This window comes from Bubalus bubalis, chromosome 3 (genome assembly GCF_019923935.1).
Source record: "Bubalus bubalis isolate 160015118507 breed Murrah chromosome 3, NDDB_SH_1, whole genome shotgun sequence".
Classification (NCBI taxonomy): domain Eukaryota; kingdom Metazoa; phylum Chordata; class Mammalia; order Artiodactyla; family Bovidae; genus Bubalus; species Bubalus bubalis.
This window is the reverse complement of record NC_059159.1, coordinates 82,984,395-83,006,083: the sequence shown is the minus strand read 5'-3', so window position 1 is coordinate 83,006,083 and position 21,689 is coordinate 82,984,395. Positions and strand designations below refer to the sequence as shown.

Here is a 21,689-nt window from a genome sequence, read left to right as displayed (position 1 = left end):
CAAGAAGTAGACCCACTATGTATGGGTCAATTGAGTTGGGGAGCCCACCAGTATGGCCAGTCTCTGGAAAAGGCTGCCATGCTTGATTCCATATGACTCCAGAATCTTTCTAGGAATGTGAACAGGGTTGTTTGGGGGAAGCAAGCAGAAATGGCCAGACTTCTGAAGAATCACTCTGGGGAAACGAAAGCATTTTCTGAATGATCAGTTTCTGGGGCCAGGCAGATGCTCTGCTTTTCCTTCCTGCAGCTCACCTGAGGGTCATTTCAAGACTCATTAGCAAGCCCAGAACCTGTGCAGGAAGGATTAAAGTTCCCTCTCCCCTGGGAGGAGGTAACCTGGTACTAATGACCCAAAAGAAAGCCTATTAGCATGATTTATTTTTGTTCACAATCCACTTCTCTATAACTCAAGTAACTAGAGCCATTTTTAAAATATCCAACAAAATTAAACTAAAGAATTAAAACACTGTGACTACTTTCTTCAGAATAAAACTAGCTTAATTCCTCCCAACTAGACTTCCAAAAATATCACTTTAATATAGAAAATGCAAACTAAAAAATAATGAAATATTCTTGATCTTCTGTTTCTGAAAATAACAGCCAACACAAGTATTTTCTACCTCTAGATCTCAGGCCAAATGTTTCACAGGAGCTGAGTAACCTGGTACCATTTCTACCATTTTATAGCTGAGGAAACTAGACCCACAGACAAGAGCAGAACACGAATCTGGGACTCGGGGCCCTATGTCCTAATGCAGCATTCAAACGAGCTCTTCTCAAAGAAGGGGGGCGGGGCACAGTAAGGAACAGATTTCCTGTATTGTTTTCAAAACACAGCCGCCTCTCTTGCTTGTTCATAAATAGCATGCCAAGAAACTTTCTGAAGCAAAAATTCCACCAGGAATTCTGACGCAGTACTTGTGGCTGAGAACTGATGCTAAAGGAAAACCTGGCAGAGGTGGGAGTAGAAGAAAATGGACCACACAAGCTTTTCTAGAGTCCACACAAATTTAGAGACAGAGAAATGCGCTTTGCTATGATTTTTAAACTAGCATCTAGGACTCAAAGGATCCTGCCAGAAAAACATTCTGGAAGTATGAATGGTCTCCTACAAAACAGAGGTTGAGAAAGTTACTAAAATAATTCTTTTACTGTCCAATTACCATTGAAATGTTAATTCACCTATCTGCTAAACAGGATCTCCAGAGAGCAGTTTTCTTCTCAAACTGGAGGTCTGGCTATCTCCAGTGCTCAGCCTGAAAGACAATTGAGTTTTTCCATCACCAGGCACTGTTCCACTCCCCTGCACCTAACAAAACTAGTTCAGAAAATCTCAGGATACTAAGAGCCCCAAATCAAGGTCTTCAAGAGACTATTCGATTTGTTTATAGTGGTATAGATATCTGAACATCAGTAACATGAAATGGAAAGAAAACCATAAAAGGTGCCAGCATCAGCCACCATGGCCCATTCCTGGTCCTAGTAGTATTATTATTAGCTATATTACTTCTGAACAAGCCCCTTAACCTGCACTTCACTTCATTGGCCAAAGGGCTACAAGAAACTATTGCTGTTTTGGCATGAATCCAGACAAATAGAAGAATAAAAGTCCTATGAAAACCTACACAAAAGCAGATACAGCAAGGAACTGTGGCTCTGTTAGAAGGCGGCACACCTACGTAACTTCTCTAGTCGGTCTGGAAACTACAGGCTGAAGCCACCAAACTGAGCAAGTACCACTTCTCCTGGGTTATACATGAACAACAACAAGCCCTACCCTACCCTTAAAGAGCACTAGAAAAGTTAAGCAGAGAAGTGCTAACAGTGCCTTGCATTAGAAATACCTTTGCTGGTGTACATGTATGAAATAGGCAGGAAATGAAGGGCCAGGCTTGCGTAATAAAATGATTTACAAAATCCCTCCCAAGGGAGATGGGTTAGGCCAGCTGCTAAGACCCCCAGTGCCACCCTCCGTGATTCACAAGCAGGGATGGACAGGAAGTGAGCTAGGACACTGACCCCAGGAACACTCCTCTTCAACCTTCCCTCTGTGCAGTCTTAGCCTTTGCTCCAGCAACCGTGGGGAAGTACCTTCTACAGAAAAGTTGTTTAGAGAATGCCAAGGTATTGCCCCCTGGGAATTTTCCAATGTCTAATTCCCACTATGGGCAAAGCTTATAAGGAGCAGAAATAACACAACAGGCCTGAAGTCAGGACCAGGTTCTGGACCCTGCCAGACCCCCTAGATAATAACAACCTCTGGAGATTTGTATGTTAAAAAAAAAGAAAAAATTAAAGTTGAAAGTAAAGCATTCCACAAAAAACACATTACTCAAAAAAAAAACTATTATTCCTCATTTCATATAAGGACTATGTAAACTGGATTCAATATAGATATGAGGTTTATTCAAATGCATTGAAGAGTTTCTGATAATCACATGTAGTAATAATACACTTAGAATTTGGCTCTAGAAAGTTCCAGATCATGGGTTAAAAATGAAATTAGAAAAACATACACCCAATCTCATTTTCTTAAAAAAGGTATAGAAATCATTTACTTAAAGTTTCCATTTGTCTCTCCACAGAGACCTGATCAGATAAATAATAAATTTAGGATAACATCTCAAAAGTTGTCAGTTACTGTGAGGTCTGTCCTTCAGACTATTACTTTCAAAATTCCCCAGTCTGGTCAAGATAAAAAGTCAATTATGATCTATACTCTTGTTGAACTGATGGGTACTTTACAGAAGAGGCCTTATAAATTTGTGAAACCCACACTTCTTCTATAAGCATTTACACTTTGTACCTTCATGAGAAATATCAACTATGTAAATAAGCCACAAGAGCTGGAGGTGGCTTGAGATGCTCAGAGGGATGCGGAGTTTAAATCCAAGGCAGATTTTCCCCTCCTAAGAAACACCAAAATCCAATCCTGTCACTGTTTTGCTGAAAACTCTGGTCCTCCTATACCTACAGTATAAAACCAAGGCTCCTCACTCAGCCTGGCACACATACATTTTCAGATCCCTGTCTGCTCTCAGGCTCATTTCCACACCACTCCTCACCCTGCTTTCTCCTCTAGCTAATTATATGTGATTTCCCTAATACCCGCTTTCAAACTTCCCAGCAGAAGTATCAACTCTCAGCTTTCCTGCTGTTATAAAAGCCATACCCTAGAATAGTGAGTGCTGCAGAAACTTTAAACAGAGCACCCAACAAGAGGCAAGCCTAGAGTCCAACTTCACTTCCATTCCTGTTTCCATGTCCTCTCCTCCACTAATGAGTGGAGACATGATTTATGCAGCAGCCACAAGGTATTTCCTCAGGTTCAGAATTAAATTTTATAAAATGACAACTTAAAATGACAGACAAAAACCAACCCCCATCCCAGATAATCATGAACCGAGGGTTGAGACAGACAAGTTTTCCAGTACAAATTTTACTGTGGCTGCTAAACATTCAACAGTGTAAAGAGTTAACTGTTAGCGCCTCAGGACAGGGTGCTGCACTTCCCTCTAAATGCATTCTCAGCCAAACCATCCTATGTGACAGCCATGAGTTCATTAAAAACAGTTACACCTTTTCTTAGAAAAGAATTTGGAACACTATGGAAAGTTAAGAGACTCAGGTGATAAATAGACTCGGTGATACAGTGATAAGTTGATTCATTATTTTTAAAGATTTTACAGATATAAATAGAATTAAAATGGTTAAAAAATCGAGTGCATCCAAGCTTATACAGCCAGTTAAATCACTTAAACAGTATCAGGGAGAGTAAAACTTTAGAAATGTATAGATTCCTCCTATATTAAGGATACAGTTCACACAAAACAGAAAAACAGTCGACAAACATGACATTTACTAATTGAGAAAAGGATAAGAAAAGGTAGAAAAGGTATAAATTTAACAAAAATTAAAAGCAATAGAGTAGCTCAGAAAAAAGGGGTATTAAGCTTTACTTAATTGCTCTATATTAAACTGAACACTTCACAGAATAGACATTACTATTTCCAATTAATATTCCTATTGTTAAGCTTTTTCATATAGACAGAAATGGCAGTTTAATTATTTTAATGAGAAATTACACATTAATGTATGTCAATTAATAATTTTTAAGCAAAGGTAAGGTTTAATCTGACTTATGTCTGATGATTAAGAAAAATCAATTCAATCAAAATCAAATTTAGGCAGTTTTTCTATGCTAGTAGCATTTCCAGACAGGTTTTTTTCTGCTCTGAGAGAGGAGACAAGGATTTCTAGGGGTGAGAGTGAAAGGCATTCAGTCATGTCCAACTCTTTGCAACCCCACGGATTATGCAGTCCATGGAATTCTCCAGGCCAGAATACAGGAGTGGGTAGCCATTCCCTTTCTCCAGGGGATCTTCCCACCCCAGGGATCAAACCCAGGTCTCCCACATTGCAGGCAGATTCTTTAACAGCTGAGTCACAAGGGAACCTATCAATAAAGATGAAAAGTTCTCTATTCCTTGAGATAACAGCTCCTTGCCATTGTTGTTTAGTCACTAAGTTGTGTCCGACTCTTTTGTGACCCTACGGACTGTAGCCGACCAGGCTCCTCTGTCTATGGGACTTCCCAGGCAAGAACACTAGAGTGGGCTGCCATGTCCTCCTGCAAGGGATGTCCCCAACCCAAGGCCAGAACCTGCGACTCCTGCATTGGCAGGCAGATTCTTTACCACTGAGTCACCAGGGAAGCCCAACAGCAACTACCACTTTCAAATAAAGCAAAGCCACTTTGTGGAATAAAACTTCCTAGGCCCACTGTAGAAATGGGAGAAGCTGCGAGTCAAAATATAAATTTTACTGTATATGTGATATTCTCTTATTCACAGCACTTGATGTTGGGGGGGAAGTCTAAGTATTTTCAGAAATGAGTGTTTTACTCAGCATGAATCTAGGTCTGATACCATTAACCTAGGCAAAAAAATTCATTTTCCCTTAGGAGTGGAAAAAATTGTGCATTTACTCCCTTTTTACTACCCTCCCTAGCAGCAAAAGCTAAAAACATTGTAATATCCACCCTTTACTTACCAGCTCATTATTAGGGATAACACAGGCAGGCTTTACTCATCATGATTGCCTCTTATCACCAGCCATGTAAGCTGCTGGGACATATAACTCAACCAGGAAAAAACCTTGAACCTTAAGAAAACTGCCACCTTGAACGTTTAACCTATAAATGCCACTGTACATAACAAATCTCCAACATAAGGTGAACTTATTAAGTTTTTCTAATTTCTAAGCCACACCTTTTAAAAAGTGAAGACAGTATGAACTTCTTTTTAGTCCAAATGCTGAATTGGCATTAAAGTAAAACCACGATTTATATTCCAGTTAAGAGCATTATCCACAAGATTATCAAGGTAAAAGATGAAAAATGGATCTCTGCATGCAAAAGTACCAAGTATTTAGAGAACCCACATACATGTTGGCGGTTCCTAAGTGTTAGGTCTTAGACTCATTGTCAAAAACTACCTGCAAAACAAAAAAATAGATTCCTGCATCTTACCTCTGGACACTGACTGAGTAGATCTGAAGTGGGTCCCAGAATCTGTATTTCTAACTCATCCTCCTTGTGATTTTGCAACCAAGTTTGGGAATAACTGCTTTAGATTTCCTAGTGACTGAGGGACTCTTGCTTCACTCATTGCAGAAATAGTGAATATTTGTCATCTATTCAACACCATCCATCTATTACACAAAACCCCACTGGGCTAATGCTATTAGGAAGCCCCAGGAAAAACTGCTAAATAAACCTTTCCCAGCACTTGATTCACTGTTTCAATATTCCAATAAATAGGAATTCTACCAAATGCATAGGTGGCTCGGAAGACATGAGAGAAACCTGAGCTCAAGGAGTGCACCAATACTTGTATACCTATAAATGACACATATATTAATTACTCTGCTGCAGCTTTCTAAAGGAAAATATGGTGTCATGGTAACAGTCTTAGTGTAGATATCAAAAGACAAAGATCTGAGTCACAGCTCTGACTTCAACTGCCTGGGCTAAGCTAAATTCTGTGACTACCACATAGGTCTCAACTTTTTTACTGCGGGTAAAGGTTAATGCTTAAGTCTGAACTATATTACAGGTTCCCTTCAATCCCCAAACTTCTGTGATCCCTCATGCACTACTTCAAAAGAAGGGAGAGACCCAACCTGAGGTAGAAAAACCGAGAGGCAGCAGCAAGAATAACTTCAGATGGACTCCAAAAGACAGGATGGCTGCTATTACACTGAGAAAGAATATGCCAGGGGAGCCATAAAAGCATATATGCAGAGGCTGTGAATAAGACGAGCTTGCCATGGAAGAGCCAGTCTGACTACCGTGGAGAACAGTCATCAGTGATAATGCTGGGTCACTCCAAAGTTAAGCCAAATGATATGGTAAAACAGTAGGGGGATAGAAGAGAATTTTGAGTGAGAAGCAATATGAGGAAAGTGGTGTTTTTGTAAGATTAGCTTCAGAGCCTCCACCAGGATGGACTGCAGAAAGCGAAAAGAAACTGATTCACAGAATAGAAAACAGAAAGGCTTAAATACAGCTTCAAAAAACTATGAAAGCAGTGAACACTAGGAAAAACCTGGTTCAGATGTTGCATGAGAACACACGACACATCTAATTGAAAAAAATCAGAAAGAACAGAGAGACAAAAATGGTGCTATACAGTTTTGGGAAATGGTCTGCTTTGCCTCAGACAAATCGGGGCCAAACTGAGGCTACCAGCTGTTATTTGATATTTCTGTCAGAACCGAACGAGAGGGGTGGGAAAGAAGTAGCCTGCTGCTTACCTACCAAGCCCACCCCCACCCCAGAAAATCTGAACAGAAGGGGCAGATGTCACGGTATAAAAGCCACAAGGCATGACTGTCCTTTCTTGCACGTATTCTGCCTGAGCAGCTGGGCCCGGAAGAGAAGGCCTGGCGACAGACAATGAGGAAGCAGCTGTCACCAGTGCTCTCTCCGCAGGCCATGGACATTTCTCCTATGGAGACCCATTTCTCCTGCATTTCTACCTTCGTGTGGACCTTACTGCAAAAAGAACTGATGCAGAGCAAAAGAACCGACCCACTAGAAACAAGGGTGCTTATATCTGGAATGGAGAAAAGGGTGTGTCAATCCAACCATCAATATTCCATAGTCTTAACCACGATTCATGAGCAACAATCCTGAAGTCAACTGACAATGGGAAGCCTCATAAAAATCTGCAGTAGGACAGACTGTTCGCAAAAGAATAGGAAAAGGTAACTGGACACTGGATGTCTTCTTTTTAAAGGTACTTGATCATTACACTTAGAAATACTATTCAAAGGTTCAACTCTGTAACACAGAGAGTAGGCAAAGAAGAGTAGACAATTAGAAAAGAAACTCCAGATTGAAAAACTAAGGTCAAAACAAACAAGTCCTTTGTGATCTTAGAATATACTAGAAATCTAGTAATTAGACATTTCGTACTTAGGACGTTTTCTTGACCAAGAAGCATGTAGAATCTCAGACATCTTACACTCACGTATATTTGGGGGTCACTGCATACAGCTTCCTTTAGATGAGACAGAGGTGGGAGACATCTTCCCTCCGAGCCAACAAATATAAAGAATGAGATGTCAAAACTACCCCAGGCTAATGAATTACCTTAACTGACAACTCTGAGAGAAGCAACTTATAAACACAAAGATGACACTGCATTTCCAGATATCTGAAAAAATGAGCAGAAATCTCCTAGACAAGCCTCTAAGCAAGATGGATACCGCAGTCAGCCTTGACTAACTTCCCCTCACCACTCCAGGCTATGGTCTGAGCTGACTTCTTAAATCAAGGGTGGAAAATAGGTTCCAACTTCAGTCAATTGATAGAGGTTGTCTGGAACACTATTTTGACAAATATTTGGAAGCTACATCCAGACTCAGTGAGAAAGGCTGCCATGATTGATCGGGAATGTCTGCACTGGGCAGAAGAGGGAAAATTGATGGCACGTGTACTAAGCGTTTGCTAGAGGCAACGTCCCTTTTATCTTCTAAAGGGAAAGAAATCTACACAGCAAACTGAATTAACTTCTTATCCAGAGAGAACTTACATCAGAATTTCAAAAACTCAAAAAGGCAGGGAAAACATCCATAAAGTTATTTACCATTTGTCATGAAAAGAAAACTATAACAGAAAAAAAATAACCCGTGTGGCATATACACTCTCCTAGTCAGTCTCCTCCAAGTAAGCTGAATCTGCTAGACTAGAGTCCAACAATAGCTCAAGGACCTGCTTTTCTATGACCTGAGAACTAAAAATGATTTTTACATTTGATAATGGCCTGCAAAGCTAACATATTTATTGTCTGGCCCTTTACAGAACAAAACTGTCAATCCCTGTGCTGCTGCTGCTGCTGCTAAGTCGCTTCAGTCGTGTCCGACTCTGTACGACCCCATAGACGGCAGCCCACCAGGCTCCCCAGTCCCTGGGATTCTCCAGGCAAGAACACTGGAGTGGGCTGCCATTTCCTTCTCCAATGCAGGAAAGTGAAAAGTGAAAGTGAAGTCACTCAGTCGTGTCCAACTCTTAGCGACCCTGTGGACTGCAGCCTACCAGGCTCCTCCGCCCATGGGATTTTCCAGGCAAGAGTACTGGAATGGGGTGCCCTTGCCTTCTCCGACCCCTGTGCTAGGAGAAACAGATACAGTTTTTCATGCATTGGAGAAGGAAATGGCAACCCACTCCAGTGTTCCTGCCTGGAGAATCCCAGGGACGGGGAGCCTGGTAGGCTGCCGTCTATGGGGTCACACAGAGTTGGACATGACTGAAGCGACTTAGCAGCAGCAGCAGGCAAGTAATTCCCTATAAAGGATGGAAGTTTAATTCAGTAAGATACTTATCTAAGAAAGTTCCTGTTCTGTCCCTTTGTTAATTAATACACAAGTAATTATTGGGTTGGCCAAAAAGTTCATTGGGGGTTTTCTGTGAATCGTAATGGAAAAATGTGAATGAACTTTTTGCCCAATGCAATATATGTAGTTGGAGAAGGAAATGACAACCCACTCCAGTATTCCTGCCTGGAGAATCCCATGGACAGGAGTCTGGTGGGTTACGGTTCACGGGGTCACAAAGAGTCAGACACGACTGTGGGACTAAGCACAGGCACATACATGTAGTCCTCATGAATAAAGTTTCCCCCATCAGGCAACAAACCAAAAAATTCTGCTATACCTCCCAGAGAAGTGTCTATATGGGCACAAAATGAATAAAGGAAAGAACTACAAAGAGACCTTAATTGTTTTCAACCTCTGTTCTGTGAGTAGATATAAAAAAAATGTAAACATACTTTTATTGTTTTGGTTTGAAGTCTCAATCCATTCAGGGTGTTGATAGCTTTCTCTGCATCCTTAGGGTCAATGTAGTTCACAAAGCCATATCCCAAGCTCTGCCCTAATGAAAGGGAAGGGGAGAAAGGCATACATTAGTTCTCCACCGCTGATGACAGACATCCACATTCGTTCTGGCATAAAGTCTTGTCATTAACGCCAGCATATGTTCTCAGGAGTAAAAAGTCTACATTAATTCTAGAAATACACATGTGGCCTTTTTTGTCTCCTGTCTATTACAGCTTCAAGTTTAAACATCAGTTAGCACACGGCAAGCTGTGCTGTTTAAAAAACACACATCCCCAGTGTTCCATCGCACATGCCCTGCCTAAGCCCCAGCGCCCAGCAGCAAGGCGACTGTGGGTGCAAGTCTCCACGGAGCTGCTGTGTGGGCTTCACGGGCACGACTTGCTCAGCTTCAGTTTCCTTACACATAAAACTGGAAAGTGAAACGCATCAACCAAGAATCTGTCAGTGTTCTGTACACATTACCCTGATAAATTTACAGCCTTTACCAAGTACAATTATTTCAGAGTCTAAAATAGTGGAGAATCATGAGTATGTGTGTGTATACGTGTAATCTATGTGTGTGCGTGTATAAGTAGATTAATTTTAGAGGAGAGCTTATTCAAATAAACTAAATCCAATTTACTAAAGGGGTCTGAAAACCTAGCTAAGGAATAAAGGGAAATATGAATACAAAGATTTATGGTTGAAGACATACAAGCCCGTAAGAATATGTGGAAAACAAAGAAAAAACATAAAAATAACAGAAAAATTTCGGAATAAGAGTTGCTTCTACATGAGTCTGTTGTTGCTTTTATCCATCATCTGAGACCTCTCATCCTTGGCTCACTGATGTGTCCCGACTCTCAGGGAACGGGAAATAACAAGAGACTGGAATCAATGGAATGCACAGACAAGTAAAGTCAACCCTAAAGGTCTCCATTTTTCAACTAAAGGAAAGTTTCTCAGTTTGACAAGACGAAAAATACTAAAAAGGTGGTGACAAAAAAGGACATTAAAAGGTTTAGTCTACTAAAAGTCAAACCAAACCAATTGAGGGTTTCCTGCAAGATTCCCAGTAAAGGTCCAAATGCTTTCTATAAACTATCATTTTTGGATCAATTTCATAGCAAAGTGAGAGAATATTTCTTTTTAAGTGGCACCCTTAAGTCTAAGTATTTATGAATACAGATATTTAGAAAGGCCACTCTGGTTTTCCTAATGTGGTTCCTCACACATATACAAAGAGAGAGAGGGAGAGAGAAGAGTAAATATAATACCTAATAACCATGAAAACTTGTGATTATATTTTCAGGACCACTATCATTTTGAGGGGATAATCACTGCTAACTTATACTCTTTAATCAAACATGTTTTCCTCTTTTTATAAAAGGGGGTGAGGGGAGACCTAAAACTCAGTTCATTAATTTTTTTCCTCACACTACTCACAGAAATTGTGTTTTACTCAAAGATCTGATTTTTTAAAGTTGTATGTGAATCACTGAAGTTTTAAGCACTCAGCTTTTTTCTAACTTGACATTTATCATGTGCCTACTGCATGCACAGTGGCCTCTCATGAAATGTGTTGCAGTCCTGTTATCACTGACCAGGATTCAAACTGGCTGAACATTAAAAAGGCTGCTCAAGGATGCACTTTATGATGGAAAGAATCTGGGCTCGGAGATAAACACACGTAAGTTCTAATCCTGGCTCCACTGTTTACCAGCTGTGTGACTTTGAAGAAACAGCTTAACCTCTCTGAGTCATTAACCTCCTTATTTCTAGAATGTGGATAATTCCTACCCAATGAGACTGCTGAGTCAGTGATGAGAACTTTCACTATCGATGGTGATAGACCACTCCAGTGAAAAAATAAAGGAAAAATAACATATCTACTACATATTAAGGAGTTTATACACATTCATTTAAAATTAAACCAGACAAGATGCTACCAAAATAACAGGGGAAGGAAAGGCAAAGTGAACACTGTGTGGTTTTCCACATTGCTATTCTATAACAAAATAAACCAAATTATCAACTGTACAAGCACTGAGTCCATCTCTCCTATCTACTGGCACCTCGCTTACATTTTACCAGTTTCTAATCAAAGTCCTTTCTCAATCTTGGTACACTGGAATCATCCACACCACTTAAAAAACAAAAACAGAAAAGTGGTGTCTCAGTCCCTTTCCCCCAATTTTTTTTTTTTCAATTGAAAAATTTTTTTCAATTTTCAAACCAGGTTTCTTAAATCCTAGTGATTCTAACACATGTAATCAAGGCTGAAAATCACAGTTTTAATAATGAGAGAGAATCTGAGACTGCAAATAAGGATTCTGGGAGCCCTAAGAAGGGCAAGGTGCTGATGGTCTGGGTACGAAGTGACTCTGCAATGAAGACTGCCTGCCTTTTAACAGATGCATTTTTAAAATATTAGTAGATGTCTTTCTTCTAAATTCTTCAAGTTATCCATCAATGCAGAGGAACAGTTCATTGCCTACTGAAGTCACTCTCTGGCACAGCAGGGGCCTGCTGGAGTTGTGTTGCTGGGTAAAGTCAAAATCCTGTCTGCTTAGCCATCTCTTGCCCTTCCTCTAAGCTCTTACTCCTAGCACGCTGGGGGCACTCAAAAAGTTTGCTAAATGCACGAATAAGAAGCACAGTGGCTGTTATTCATTTAACCAAAGGCAACGTCATCAATGGGCTTCCCTGGTGGCTCAGACAGTAAAGAATATGCCTGCAGTGCAGGAGACCAGGGTTCAATCCCCGGGTTGGGAAGATCCCTTGGAGAAGGAAATGGCAACCAACTCCAGTATTCTTGCCAGGGATATTCCATTGACAGAGGAACCTGGCAGGCAACATACAGTCCATGGGATCCCAAAGAGTTGGGCACCACTGAGTGACTAACACTTTTTGATGTCATCCATGTCACCATCAGATGACCTAGGTCAGTCTTTGATCTGACCCCCTCAAGCAGCCATAGCTAGCACTGAGCACTGAAGAATTGATGCTTTGGAACTGTGGTGTTGGAGAAGACTCTTGAAAGTCCCTTGGACTGCAAGGAGATCCAACCAGTCCATTCTGAAGGTGATCAGCCCTGGGATTTCTTTGGAAGGAATGATGCTAAAGCTGAAACTCCAGTACTTTGGCCACCTCATGTGAAGATAATGCTGGGAGGGATTGGGGGCAGGAGGAAAAGGGGACAACAGAGGATGAGATGGCTGGATGGCATCACCGACACGATGGACGTGGGTTTGAGTGAACTCCAGGAGTTGGTGATGGACAGGGAGGCCTGGCGTGCTGCGATTCATGGGGTCGCAAAGAGTCAGACACGACTGAGTGACTGAACTGAACTGAACCAAATTTCAACTATTGGAAACTGAGTACACTCAAACAATATTTATCCCTAAACGAGCTCTCTGACACAAAGTTTCTAACTTTTTTAGTGTTGGTATTAGGAAGAGCAACGCTCATCAATTAGTATTTAAGGTAAGCAAAATGTTATCACAACCCTAAGCAAAATGATATAAAGGGAGATAACTGCTGCTAAACGGCTTCATTCCTAAATCCACTGCAGTAGATGCACCAACATGTTGGCACTGCAACTATAAGGGAGTTAGTAACTTCACAGATTTTCATTTTCAAGCAAGCTAATCAAGTCAGCAAACATGTACTGAATGCTTAAAACATATAAAGGCATCACAAATGATACGAAGATGGGCAAGCCTCTCCCCATTCTTTTTAAGCTGTGTGGTGTTTTAGTGTTTAATTTTAGCCTCACATTGATCTTGTGAGATACTCATTCTTCTTCTGTAAGGAAGTAATGGTATTTGAAGCTGGGTAAGGTCAATCAGTATCCTCAAACCAAAGAGGAAAAAAAAAAACACAAACAAACAAGCAGAAAGGAGTCATCAGAACTCGAATCCAAGAATCTCAAACACTATGTTCTTCTCTCAATTCACGACTAGTTTATATATGAACCTGGACCATCTTCAGTATGCTTGAAATATAATGTAACCACGCATTTTCTAACAGAGCTCTACCAAAAAAAAGTTGTTTTGAGACAGCTGCCTACTGTCTTAAATTCCAGTACTTCTTGTGCAAGTATCAATTTCAGTATATATGAGTTTTTACACTGTTATTCCTATGACAGTGTAAAGTCATCTGATTTATATAGTGCCTGTTTCAGGTTATTTATTATGAGTGCAGATTTTTAAAAAATAAAAGCAGAAGGAAGTCAAACATCAATAAAAAAATATTTAGCCTGGAACCACTTTCTCCCACTTTTGTATGCATCAGCTAGTAATAGTCATAAACTACCAAGGAAGGCTTGGAAACCAAGCATCACTTATCCATATCCTCCAATTCCATTTTTCAAGTCATTCTGAATTTAGAATGTGCACATTGACAATCTCAAAACCCAAAATCACTTCTTTAAAAAACTTATAAAGCTCTACATTTAAATTCCAAGTATAACAATTCTGGAAACCACCATGATCAAAAGAAATTCTGAACAAAATAACAAAGCCAAGGCTCACCCCAAAAAAAAGCCTTCAAGACCAATAAATCCTGTCTTTAGAAGTCAAGAAGTTCCTCTGGTAGCTGAACATCAAGAATAAGGTCAACTTCACTAGTCCTCACAAGCTACCTGTGGCCCCATGGTCCTCAGAGATTTTGAAATCATTCATCCTAGCCTTGGTCCTAACAGCCGTGGCAGGGATTCTAGAACGTCACTACAGAGGAAGCTTTCTGAACAGTCATAGGCCTATGACTTCAAGCAGGTCCTTAAACTCCAGGTCAATACTGCACTTCAGCACATGGCATTCTGTATAGCGTGTGAATGTGAATGGCTTTTGTTTCGTACCTTTCTTTTTAATCTAAATACATGCCACAGAGAAGGATGACTTCTTCACAAAAGACAGAAAAATCCCTTATCAACTGCTCCTTGGCATAAGGAGAACAGTTATAAACAGGCTGCTTAGAACCATGGTCAAGTGATCTAAAGCACAGAGCTGAAACACTCCAAGCGTCTCTGAATGGGGCTGAGGCGCACTGAGCTGCAGGCGGGTCAGAGCAGGAAGAGAAAAACAGGAAGAGAATCTGTTTAGTGACAGAGTGCTAGTGGGAAACACAGTAAACTCCAATTTATCCCAAACTGTGCATAACTCAAAGCAGCAGCCGTTCCCTTGCCACCTACATTGCTTTTAATAGCACACTTTAATTAAAAATTTAATTGCATATTTTAATTAAAAATACACAATCTTCTGAACCCATTTAATTCAAAGGTCACTTTATTTAGTCTTTTCTATTTCAAATTACTACCAATGTTCCGAATATCAAATTACCCCCTCAGGTTTAAAGGTAAAGGCAATAGATCACCATAATTCTTGATTACAAACCTGGTACATTAATTTAATTTTATCCAACCAGTATTAAGTGAGATCCTACTCAACATGGGATTGTGAAAAATAAAGTTCTGTATTTAAAAGTCATCTTACATATTTTTCACCAACATTCAGCATTCATTTGTTCAATGATTTTAGAAAAGCTACTTTTTGCTAATCCTGGAGAACACAGCAGAGACACAAAGTTCCTCTTTATACAATTTATATTCTGGTTAGGAGACAAGAAAAGAACATGCTCTACAGTATATACTACAAGAAAATAAAGGCTAAAAAGGAAAAAAGCAGCAGACTAGAGAGCTGGGGGTGCCGGGTGAGGGCCTCTGACCTAAATATAATGATGAGAGTGGGCCTGGCCTGAATGTAACATTTGATCCAAGACCTGAAGGAAGTAGCTCATAGTCTTTTTAGGGAGGCTGTGTAAGCAGATTCATTTCAGTGCACATTCTACCATTGGGGTATCACATCCTACTTGTTCTACCAGCTAAATCTGCCCCACCCCTCCAATCCCCCACCCCCAGGCATTATTACAGGTCCTCACATATTATTCTAACATGGATTACTGCTACAGTATCCTAACCATCATCCCTTCCCTAGACTCCTGTTAACTCCAAAACCAGTCTTTCTAGAAGAAAATCCCAATCATAATCTGGTTTCCAAGGTCATCATCAGCTTCTTGCTTACTTCTAGGACTCCTACAACTATGGATACGCTGAAACTCATATTCAGTTCCCTGTGCCTGGAATACACATCTTCTCCTCTAGGACAGAGGTCCCCAATCTCTGGGATCTAATGCCTGACGATCTGAGGTAGAGTTCATGTAATGATAATAGAAATTAAGTTCAGTTTGGTCACTAAGTCATGTTCAAAACTCTTTGCGACCCCACGGATTGCAGCACGCCAGGCTTCCCTGTCCATCACCAACTCCTGGAGCTTGCTCAAACTCATGTCCATTGAGTCAGTAATGCCATCCAACCATCTCATCCTCTGTTGTCCCCTCTCCTCCAGCCTTCAATCTTTCCCAGCATCAGGATCTTTTCTAATGAGTCAGCTTTTCGCATCAGGTGGCTAAAGTATTGGAGCTTCAGCTTCAGCGGCAGTCCTTCCAATGAATATTCAGGACTGATTTCCTTTAGGATTGACTGGTTGGATCTCCTTGCAGTCCAAGGTACTCTTAAGAGTCTTCCCCAACACCATAGTTTAGAAGCATCAATTCTTCGGCTCCCAGTTTTCTTTATGGTCCAACTCTCCAAAATGCACAATAAATGTAATGTACTTGAATTATCCCAAAACTAGCCCCCTCACCCAGGTCCATGGAAGAACTGTCTTCCACAAAACCAGTCCCTGGTGCCAAAAAGGTTGGGGAGCGCTGCCCGAAGGCTTTCTCTAAGACCTTTTCCTGTTGTAAGTTGTTTCACTCCCAGTGCTCACTGTTCAGTGCCCTTTCCTAGTCCTTCCACAGCCCTTGTATTATCCACCTTTATCTTACTACATATGGGTACTGAGTCAATTTGGACATCCCATTGCTCAGACTGTTGAGCAAGGGCAAGTTGAGCATAGATCCTGATATAGAAGACCCTAACATAGATTATTTGGAGAAGGAAATGGCAACCCACTCCAGTGTTCTTGCCTGGAGAATCCCAGGGACAGCGGAGCCTGGTGGGCTGCTGTCTATGGGATCGCACAGAGTCAGACACGACTGAAGCAACTTAGCAGCAGCAGCAGCAGAGATTATTAACATGCTCATGGAAACAATGAATGAACGAACAAGCTAATTGGGGGTGGGGGGAGGATGAACAAATGAAGAAACAGCCATCTGCCTTCCAGGAACTTATGGTTGTGAAGAGAGATGCCCTTATACACATGCTCCCCATCCATGTCCCTACATCGCACCAGATGGTTACAGAACAAAAGGAAACAAGATGCTCAAAAGTGACAGAATTCTGTCTTTCTAAGGGAGTGATGTGAGATACATTCCTTTTCAAACAGTTCATATAAAACTTTTCATATGAAAATTTTCTACAAATACTATTTAAATGAAATCTCAATTTAAAAAAAAATAATGTCACCTAGAGTAATTTGATAGATTTACATAAATCTGTTTCACAAATCTGTAAGTATGAATTATGGGATGTCAGCATATAATTTTGTTGAAAGTGCTTTTTCACTAATATAATTAAGTCTGCTGAGACTATTCAAGTACAAGTCAAATAAAATGCAGAGTGAATTCTGTAAAAACCTAGTAGTTGAATCAACAATAAAAGGTGACTATGCTGATTGATGTGTATCTATTATTTTATTTAGAGCAGCAGTAATGTTTTATGAAATAAAAAAAGACAAAAGCAGCATGACTCTTTTCTAAATGCCCCAGGAAGCAGAAACAGGTCACTATGGTCCTCTCTGACAAGCAAGACTATTTGCAAGCTGAGGTCCAATAATGTAATACTTAAAAAAAAAAAGGCAGATTGAGAAGATTCACTGTCTCTAAACATGGTCCCTATATAAAGCTGCATCCTTTAATCCCTTAACGAACAAACAACAACAAAAAAAATGATATTTAGGAAAACAAGTTTTCACTTCAAGGGGGACAATTTTCATTTTTAAAGACAGACCAAACCCCTTTCCCTCATTCTAACAGCATAACATCATCCTTCCCTGCCACCCCCCCAACAATAAAGTTGCAAATGTGTTGTGTTGCCTCAGATGGGCTTTCTGTTCTCGGGCGCTGGCCTTGGTGTCTGTTCAGGCAGGCTGTGCACCGCAACTCTGGCACCAAAGCAAGGTGCACCAGACTTTACAAAGGTGCCTTCTTAATAGCTCAGATCTCCTGTGAACGAAGCCATGTGGGGACCACACATCCGGGGAAAGCTTTGAGAGAAGCCTAGAGAACAGAGGAATGCAATCTTCTCTAGTCACATTTCTCTCCAAATTTTAATTCCTGACTTAGCCCAAGCCTCCTCAGATACAGCATGCCAGACGCAGGAAGTCCTTCCATTTAAACATTCAACTAACTCAGGTCAAATTGAACAGGTCCTTCTCACCACCCTCTAACAGGAAAGATCAAACTATGAGGCAGAGAACTGCTGTGATCCTATTACTACAGACCAAGCCAGACTCCCTTGAAAGCTCGGAGCATTTTTACCAGTTTCCCAAAGGACATTAACAGGGATTATCACCAGGATGGAGAATTCAACCTAGATACTCACATAATACAGAAAACAGATGGCTCACTCGAAGACTCATCTTCCACTCAAATGCTAATAAAGCTGGCCTGAGACTTAAGTGCCCAAATTTAAAATGGTTTTCAGGACTTCACAGATATACTGAGATAATACAGAAGAGTTTAAATCATACCTTTTCTGCTGAAATCAAAGTTGTAAATAGTAATCATTTGGTAAATACTCCTCCTAATTCGAGAGGGAGCAGTTAATGGCCTCGGCAGCAGTGTTTTCCTACTGAGTTAATTTTAATGGCCATATCTGTGCTCTGATTATACAACTGGTAAAGCTCCACTTTCCTATAGTTCCAGTCCCAATAATTATGAATCTGCTGGCAATGCAGTGTGACCTTGCTTAAGTCGGCAAAACTGTGGGTTTCTTAATATATCACCATTTTAGGCAACAGTAAGAACTCCCACATAATCCAGTCTTAGGCTTCTGAGTAGAGCATATTAAATCCTCTAAATTCTCAAGTAGTGCACATGGATACTAAGATGTCTTGCTTCCAAGACCAGGAAGATTAGGAAATATGATCTTTATTTAAAGTGGGAAAATAAACTAGTTCCTCTAGTCCACACATTTTAGGGGAATATTTTAACTTGGACCAGGTTCTCCAGCTTGAGAAAAAGTTAAGATATTACAGCATCTCAAGACTATTATCAAAAAAAAAAAAGCCCAGGTCTCATTACTCACTGATTTATTTACATAGTAGCTCCTAAAGAAAAATCAGCAAGCCTACCTTCAAATGCTGGAGCTATCCCCATGGTGAGAACAAAAGCCAAAAAACTGTTAGTTGGCCAGAAAGTCAGACCCTACAGTTCAAAAAAAGTTAGGATATTAACATACCCTGAGCTAAGACAAAATCAACTCGTAAGTTAAGAGCTGAGTCTGCTGCAATAGTCTCGTTTCTTTATTAATTATAATTAACTCTGCCCTGCCACACACACACACAAAGGGGCTGCATAATCCGCTTTATCTTGTGCTTACTTGAAAAGCAATGGAGTTCTTCAAATAAATATGATTTGAGGTGAGGGCCAGGGAATTATATTCCTCAAAATATTATTGCAGTAAAGAGGGAAACGAGAAACCAGTTACCAACTGCAGCAGTGAAGAGGGTGTCCGCTGCTGCTTCCACTACCAGCTGGTGTCCATCTATGTACACACACGGAGGTCACTGAAAACCAGTACAGTTTCTTATGTGTTTCTCTCTTTGTAAGACATTTGTTTTATTCGGGTATTACAATAAAACTACTTTAAGGCCCTAAACACTATAACTAGCCCAGTACCCTGTCTGAGACTGTATGAGAGTCTCGCAGACCACTATAGAGAGCTCTGTGGGGTTTCATCCAGAAGAATGGGAAACATGCAAATCCTACCAGGCCCACATGATTTTCTCTCACTCACCCAAAAGTTCAAGGTTCATCAGCCTTCCAATTGGGAAAGCCTGGTAAGCCTGGGGTCAAAGTCTGTTCTCACTGTCCCATAAGTGCTTTTATCTAGGTGTCTGGAAGCAAACAGTACCACTACCTAATTATCGACTGCGATCAAGAAAACTTTTTGGGCTCCAAAATCACTGCAGATGGTGACTGCAGCCATGAAATTAAAAGACGCTACTCCTTGGAAGGAAAGTTATGGCCAAGCTAGACAGCATATTAAAAAGCAGAGACATTACTTTGTCAACAAAGGTCCGTCTAAGCCAAGGCTGTGGTTTTTCCAGTAGTCAGGTATGGATGTGAGAGTTGGACTATAAGGAAAGCTGAGCACAGAAGAACTGATGCTTTTGAACTGTGGTGTTGGAGAAGACGCTTGAAAGTCTCCTCGCATGGAGATAAAACCAGTCCGTCTTAAAGGAAATCAGTCCTGGGTGTTCATTGGAAGGACTGATGTTGAAGCTGAGACTCCAATATTTTAGCCACCTCATGCAAAGACCTGACTCACTGGAAAAGAGCTTGATGTTGGGAGAGACTGAAGGCGGGAGAAAGGGACCACAGAGGATGAGATGACTGGATGGCATCACCGACTCAATGGACATGAATTTGGGTGAGCTCCGGGAGTTGGTGATAGACAGGGAGGCCCGGTGTGCTGCGGTTCATGGGGTCGCAAAGAGTCGGACACAACTGAGCGACTGAACTGAACTAAACAAGCAACTTATGAGACTTGTACTAACATAGAGTCATCGTACTTAATTCTCAAAGCAAAGCTCTGTATAGATACACGTGTACCCATTTTAAAGATAAAAACATGCAGGTCCTGGTATATTAACTAATTTGCTCAAAGGCACAGAGGTAGCTGGTACATGGAAGCTACTTCTTGAAACTAGTATTGACTTATCCAAACCCAGTCTTTTCAGCAAACACTTCACTGCCTTTGGCCAAGCTTAGGAATTATTTTGAGGCAGACTCCTGTGCATCCAAAGTACACAACTTTTCAAACAGGATATTTATAGTCTCCAAATACACCTGCATTGTTTTGCTTGTTCTCTGTCATGTTTTGACTCACTGGGATGTTACCATTCTTTCTCAATCCATCAAGACACTAGATATACAAGAAAAAAAAAAAGAAAGAAAAGGTTCATCACCCCACAGGTGCACAAACCACTTCAACCTTTAAAACAAATCCATCACTACAAAACAGATTAGAGATCTCCACATTGTAAAAATATTCATTTAAAACAGGACTTAATTTACATACTTCTTTTCCAGAAACTCAGAAAGCAATTCTTATGGCTAAAGCCAAACATGTTTGCTACTGCCAAAATCGTCTCCCACACATGACGCTTCCCTCGTCAGCAGATTGCATTAAAATGCGTTCACACGCCTAGCATGGTTTTCTAGCTGTAGAAAAGCAGGTGGGATCAATACCACATGGTCTGCCCTCTAAGATCTTAGCTCAAAAATTTAAAGCAAAATGATAAACAAGAGAGATGCAAAGAAGAAACAAGAGAGATGGCACTTAATAAACACAGAACACCTATATTTAATCACTGGCATTTCATGCTTCAACAGGAAGAACCTGAAGAGAAGGCTTTATTTAGTCATTTGAAATAGAAGAGATGAAATTTAGAAGTTTCTTGACAGAGCAACTGTGGAAACAGGCATATGGAGAAGAGCTAACTGGTAGAGAAGCACAGAGGAGCTGGTTAGACGAAAGACACACTGAACACAAAGCGGTCCGTGGAGGTGAGAAGCAGGCACTGGAGCAGGGGCTTCCCCGCGAGAAGCTCTGCAGAGGCCACACTGCAGGACACACCCAGCAGGAGTGACCACGAAACTCACGAGACAGACCAAGGGAGCCACCCCTGGTGGCTTGACAATCAAGAGGAAACGCAGACCTAAGAGCAAGGAGAACACTGGGCAAGAAGCTGCGACAACCCAGAATGGGGATCTGACCCCAAATTCCTTTCAAAAAGGTTCCAGAGATCTCTGAAGAGGCAAAAATGAGAGGCTAAAAACCCATAATATCTTTCACAAGTCCCTACAAATCGCCTCAATCCTAAATGGCTCACTTCTCATCTGGACAAATTCCAGCCCGAGTCTTCTATTCCTAATTTGTCTATTCCACAAAAACTTTTGCTTATGCTACCACTGACTGAACCTCTGTCAAGTACACTCTTACCTGAAAAGGAGCACAATTAATTCAATCCAAGTGGCCTTTTACCCAAAATTGAACTTTAGGAACAAGTACTG

General features: G+C 40.8%; 1 protein-coding gene across 23 annotated transcripts in view; it reads right to left on the bottom strand.

The window, feature by feature from the left end:
* ELAVL2 (ELAV like RNA binding protein 2) overlaps positions 1–21,689 on the bottom strand; it is a 142,259-nt gene that overhangs the window by 33,958 nt on the left and 86,612 nt on the right. For 22 of the 23 annotated variants that reach the window (XM_044939767.1, XM_044939764.1, XM_044939769.1 and 19 more), the window contains one exon: positions 9,338–9,441. In XM_044939767.1, the coding sequence (XP_044795702.1) occupies positions 9,338–9,441 (104 nt within the window). Of the gene's footprint in view, positions 1–4,404; positions 4,459–9,337; positions 9,442–21,689 lie in introns of those variants that run through there. The other variant, XM_044939775.1, reaches the window with a different exon arrangement.